The sequence below is a fragment of the Centruroides sculpturatus genome, unplaced genomic scaffold, assembly GCF_000671375.1.
Source record: "Centruroides sculpturatus isolate CEXI.00-Female unplaced genomic scaffold, Cexi_2.0 scaffold636, whole genome shotgun sequence".
In the NCBI taxonomy this organism is placed as follows: Eukaryota; Metazoa; Arthropoda; class Arachnida; order Scorpiones; family Buthidae; genus Centruroides; species Centruroides sculpturatus.
Genome location: NW_019384931.1, coordinates 412,111 through 417,806, shown reverse-complemented (window position 1 = coordinate 417,806; position 5,696 = coordinate 412,111). Strand labels below are relative to the sequence as shown.

Genomic DNA, 5,696 nt, shown 5'->3' with positions numbered 1-5,696 from the left:
AATTGTTTTCGTAGACACCAACATAAATCAATTTCAAGACAATACAAATAATTTATTGAATATATTAGACAAATTAAGTATGGAGCTACAAAAAATACTTGTATATGAATTAAAATATTCAACTCCATCCAAAAAGGAAAAGATTTAATTATTTCCTACATAAAAAAAAGTTTTGCCATTAAAATTCATATAATGGACTAAATTTTATTTATATATTTACAACCGAATTTATTCGCATTTGTATAACTTGTTAACACATTTAATGTCGGATTCTGACAATAATTGCCGGTCAGTAATTTCTTTAATGGTAACATTTGGAACAGTTGGCATTAAAGTAATTTTACCATGTTTAGCGCCTAGTTTAGGACCATAGTGCATAATAGTATCGTAACTATAAGTGCCACATACTCCAAGGCTGGGGTAAATCTGAAACGCTTCTTTATGTTCTGCTCGTTAAAGAAAAGTCATCAGTTCAAACTATTTATGCATAAAATATGTTGAACAGTTTGACTTACCTTCTTTAATATTATCCCATAAAATTTTTATATATTTATCACGATCCCGTCGAGTATGTTCGTGAAACAAGCCAATAGCGTGGCCTAATTCGTGAAGTATTATTCCGACGTTCCAACATCCACTTCCTAAATTAAGAATCTGACGTCCACCCGGTTTTCCAATGTGGGAATTACATCTGAAATGTATGTATACATATATTATAATGAATATAACGTAAATAATTAAGTATCCGTATCAATATTCTTACCCTTCTCCTTCCTGTATATAAATATAATTATCCTCTGTTCTTCTATATACAAAACGTAAGCAAGTTACAAGTTGGATGTAGTCAATAATTGTTATCAAAGTAAAAATTCTGACAATTTCTAGTAGAAAATGTTATTATTATATTAATCAATATTATTAATTAATTCAAATACAGCAAAATAACGTACTTAAGTCAGGAGAAAACTTGTAATATATTATACCATCATCCCAAACTCTGTGATGCAATACAACGGCTCGACTCTAAACATTTTAAAATTCTTTAATTAAAAAATTTCTGGATATCATTTTATATTAATACAATATTGAATATGTGTTAAGAGACTTTACAAAGTTTGTGGCATCCGTTATCCATGCGACAGTCCGAATACAGATACCACGAAAAGCATCACCATTTTGAATGGAAACCCTGAAACGACCCGCGAAAATTGTTGTGTTAATTGTGGGTTTGCCCAGGTCCACGATGAGTGATCTGGGCAAACTCACAATGAGTACTAGATAAGGCCTCATTTGTTTCCGCAAGAAGGAGGGAGTAGAAAATCCGGAAAACAAAATACGCATAAGAATATTAAACATCGATACATTGTTTTCTTCTATTCGAGAGATCTTAATTACAGTGGTGATCACATATGATTAGAATATCGACATTCTTGGTCGTCTAATAGTTTATCTTCGGCATGGTCTGGATTCTAAGGTCACCATATAAGATTTCCAAGTCCTTCGTAATGAACGTGCAATTCTAATATGTAAGATACACGTGGACGAGAGAACTTAATGGATAGACTCTATCCAGGAGATTGCAGATTGCGATTCTGTTAAAGAAATTAGAAGGCACGAAGATGCCGGGAAGAGCATCCCGACATCGCTTTTCTCTCGAGTCGCCAAAAACAATAGTGTAGGTCCTAAAAATGAACAAACTAAGGTTAAATGTGTAAAAATTTATAAATCACCTCTCCGAATGACGTATCCAATCTAATATCGCCTTCGAATAAATTCACATTTTCCATAGAACTCTTATACAAAGTATAATTAAAGGTTTCGTTATTTGCTAAATCCACATTTTCCATAAAGCTCTTATACAAAGTATAATTGACGGTTTCATTCTTTACTGAAAAAGTTCTTTGATAGGAAAGGAATAAACATCTATAAAGATAAATTAATTAAAATTCTGTAATAATGATAATATTACAATTAATATAATTATAATACAGTACTTACAAAGTGATTATATAGAAAATCATAATCGTCTTGCTTATAAATTAAGGATTTCCTTGTTTACCTTATAAGTTCCTTACATTAACAATAAAAATTCATTACAAATACAGCATAATTATTAGAGGTATTTACAAAATCGAGATATAATGTCGATTATTGTCATGTCACTCGAATTATTAATTACTATTAATTAGAATATTCAAATAAATATATTTATAATATTAAAATATGTAAAAATGTACCTTTTTCGTTGAGTTATCTTACTATAGAATAGTGTAAACGTCGTAAAATGACGAACTTTATATAGAAATTTCTTAAGTTTTTTTTGTTATTTAATTCTTATTCATTTATTTTTCTGTGGAAACGTGCTTGTGAAAACCAATAAGTTTGGTTTTCACAAGGCTATTTATATAATTCGATACTTGAAAAATATCGAATTTCTGAAGACAATACAGAAAGAATGATATCAATTTGGTATTGATGACATGTCTCTGTTACAGTTCGTGAAAATATTTCANTCTACTAACACTGAACTCCCTCCATTGTTCTGACTTGTCTTAACCCCTCCCTTGCTTCCAGTGTGGACATTGTTTACAGACATAAGTGAGGAGTAAAACTATGAATTTTATCAACAAAAGTACAATTTCATAGAATGTAAATAGATGGAATGAAAAAAATCCACATAACGAGTCTAAATATAAAGCAGTGTCTAATGATAAACTTGTAAAATAGTCTAACAATAAGTAAATACTTTTAATGTTGAGAATAAACAACACTGTTTCTTGTTATTATTTATAAACAAAATCAGAATAAAACACAATGTATTTCAAGTGAAATTAAATTTTTACATAATTGAAAAGTAAATACTTTTAATGTTGAGAATAAACAACACTGTTTCTTGTTATTATTTATAAACAAAATCAGAATAAAACACAACGTATTTCAAGTGAAATTAAATTTTACATAACTGTGAGAGCCGAAATTGGCGAAATATTTTGTTTAAATATTGTTTGTCGAGAGAGAAAGTTAAGGAGACAAAACTAAAAAACGAGTGTTAAAGGCAATTAAAACTGGTTCCCACGGACTTGTTTCCTTGTTGAAGGTGACACATTGAATGTCTCACCCTGAACCAACGAGTGAAAATTTGACTATTGGACCCAATGTACTAAATTCCTAACGAAGTCGTGGGAGAAACCCAGGAGGAGCCCCCCAATAAAAGAGGAGGGAATGATGATAATCGGGAGCAGTCGTCAGCGATTCAAACTCTAAACGGTGTGTGTGTTCCGAACTGCCGATTTCAGCCGTCTCCAACCGCCGCCTCACTAAAAGGATAAAACAAAAGGATTTCCCTCCGAACAGAGATTCGATAAGTCGTAGGATAAACACGTGTTTAAGGTATTTACCGTCTCTCTCTCTCGCGGTCAGGGTCGTGATCGTAATTATAAGATTCATATATATATAGGCCTATTATTAGCATATTATAGCATCCGCTAAGCATCTGTATATAGCTTGTAAATAGATGCTATCGATTAATAAACGGGTATTTTGTTAAATGATAACTTTGTGAAGTGTACTTCCGGTTGTCTCCTTCCGCTTCCATTCCGAGTCCGAAAGCTTATAATGCTCGCGCAAAAACTTACGTAACGGAAATCGAAATTTTCGTGTCCGGAAGACACGGTGGTGTCAGTCCTGACAAGGCATTAGCGGTACCGACCCTGCGGTCACATAATTGAAATTTAATGACGTTTACAGTTTAATAATAATGTTAAGTCCATTAAACGTGTAAGTCCAAAAAAATTCGGCGACTTTGCATAACAGAGCGACATTTTGTTTTATTTGACTGATTTTCCTAAAAATTACATTATTGTCGGACACAAAAATTATATTGGACCACTTCTGGCATTTTTACTTGCACTTATTTTAATTTTTCTACATAGTAAGTTTATGTAGAGATCTTCCATACAAATAATTATATTTCACCTCATTTGTGGCACGTTGCGGTGGCGGGCGGAAGAAACTGACCTCGCGGGTCGTAGCTTGGTGACCCCTGGTCTAGTATAACAGACAAAGCAGTTCCGAGAAACCTTTCAGTTGGAACAGTTTGTACTTGGATCAGCTCCAACAGTTACAGTTCCAGAACCTGAACTGGATTTTCCCCATCTTTAATCCAGAGTTCGAACATTATATTAATATTGACTAGTATAATGTAGGAAACAATATCAAAAGCGCTCAGCAACTAAATAAAGAAAAACAAAACATGCCGATAAATAAATATAATTTTAAAAAAGAAACGTTTTCAGCCTAGTTAATAGGCCATCTTCAGGTCGAAAAACCTGAAGATGGCCTATTAACTAGGCTGAAAACGTTTCTTTGTTAACATTATATTTATTTCTCGGCAAAAAAGGTGTTTTGTTTCTCATTATTTAGTTGCTGAGCGCTTTTGATATTGTTGTTATGGCGGCACCGGTGGAGAATTACAAGAGGTATAGGAAGTTGGCGTTAAAGCTGGTTAAAGCTAGTTGTAAATTAGAATTTTTAAAAGAATGTTTAAAAAATAAGGTGTATCCCATGTCGATTTACCGAATTAGCATCCCTAAGGAATGCCGTTCTCTAAAAAGTAGGTTCTGTTTGGCGTGCCTCAAAAAGTCTATTAGAATAGCCAAAAACAAAAAATATGGTATATTGAGTGAACTTATTTGCTTGGAAGACACCATATATAATGATGATCCGGCCAAACTGATTGATATCAATCAATCAGTTTTATCAGGCAAACTGAGTGATATCAATAAAAGGGTGGTGGAGTTAGCGGAAGCTGTTGGTAGGAGTTCCAATAAGCAATATATCAAAAAGTTGAAATGGATTATTCACAAACAAGTAAGAAGAGATAATAGGAAGAACCTTAGTATGTTCTACGTATGGGACCACATAGAAATACCAAAGAAAATCAAGCAGGTTCTGGAGAAAGGCCCGAACTTTGTCCCCACTGAAGTAGGTGGTTGGGAAACGTCAGTACAGGAGATTGAGAGAGGGATTGTTGGACTGGATGCATTAGAAAAGAAATATTTTAGATGGAAAGCGGTCATTAACAAACGGCCGAAGAACAGGACAGATGGTATTACTAGTAGGGACATTTGGCTCACGAAGAAGTGGTTAAGAATTAATGATCTTGCGTTGACAAGAGCAGACAAGTCTAAGCATTTGGTTATCATGAGAAGGCATACTTATAATAAGGAGTTGCATAATTACATCAAAAAGACGGAATGTGAAATTGTTGGCGACAATGTAGTTGGATCTTTGGACAGAACGGTCAGGAAGCTGGAACGCTCGGGACTTTCTGCTGTTTTACCTTTTCTCAAGAAATGCCGGAACCCAAGGCCCGGAACTCCAAGATTGTTTGCTTTCGCTAAGAACCACAAGACCGGAATGGAGTTAAGGCCAGTTGTAGAGAAATGCAGAGGACCCACCTTTATATTAGAAAAAAGGCTGCACGAGTATTTATCCTCACACCTTGATGATGATAGTCTAGTGGCACAGGATCCTCTTATTGTTGTCAAGGAAATACAAGGTATATCTTTAATGGAAGATGAGGTAGCGACCGTCTTAGATTATGAAAGCATGTATCCTTCAGTAATGATTGAGTCTTGTGTGGATGCGTTATTGGATTTCTTGTACATAAAGAACTCCCAGTTGCTTCTTTACAC

The 5,696-nt window shown here is 33.9% G+C and overlaps 1 protein-coding gene across 6 annotated transcripts in view; it reads right to left on the bottom strand.

Moving 5' to 3' along the window:
* Positions 1–2,325, bottom strand: part of LOC111631996 (astacin-like metalloprotease toxin 5) — a 53,778-nt gene extending 51,453 nt beyond the window's left edge. The window contains exons 1-5 of one of the 6 annotated variants that reach the window (XM_023376348.1): positions 2,238–2,325; positions 1,999–2,070; positions 1,731–1,923; positions 951–1,023; positions 764–881 (exon numbers count right to left, since the gene is read on the bottom strand). In XM_023376348.1, the coding sequence (XP_023232116.1) occupies positions 764–881; positions 951–1,023; positions 1,731–1,923; positions 1,999–2,021 (407 nt within the window). In that variant the 5' untranslated portion in view covers positions 2,022–2,070; positions 2,238–2,325. Of the gene's footprint in view, positions 1–151; positions 447–515; positions 692–763; positions 882–950; positions 1,024–1,110; positions 1,924–1,998; positions 2,071–2,237 lie in introns of those variants that run through there. The other 5 variants (XM_023376343.1, XM_023376347.1, XM_023376346.1 and 2 more) reach the window with 5 other exon arrangements.
* Positions 2,326–5,696: the final 3,371 nt, after the last annotated feature.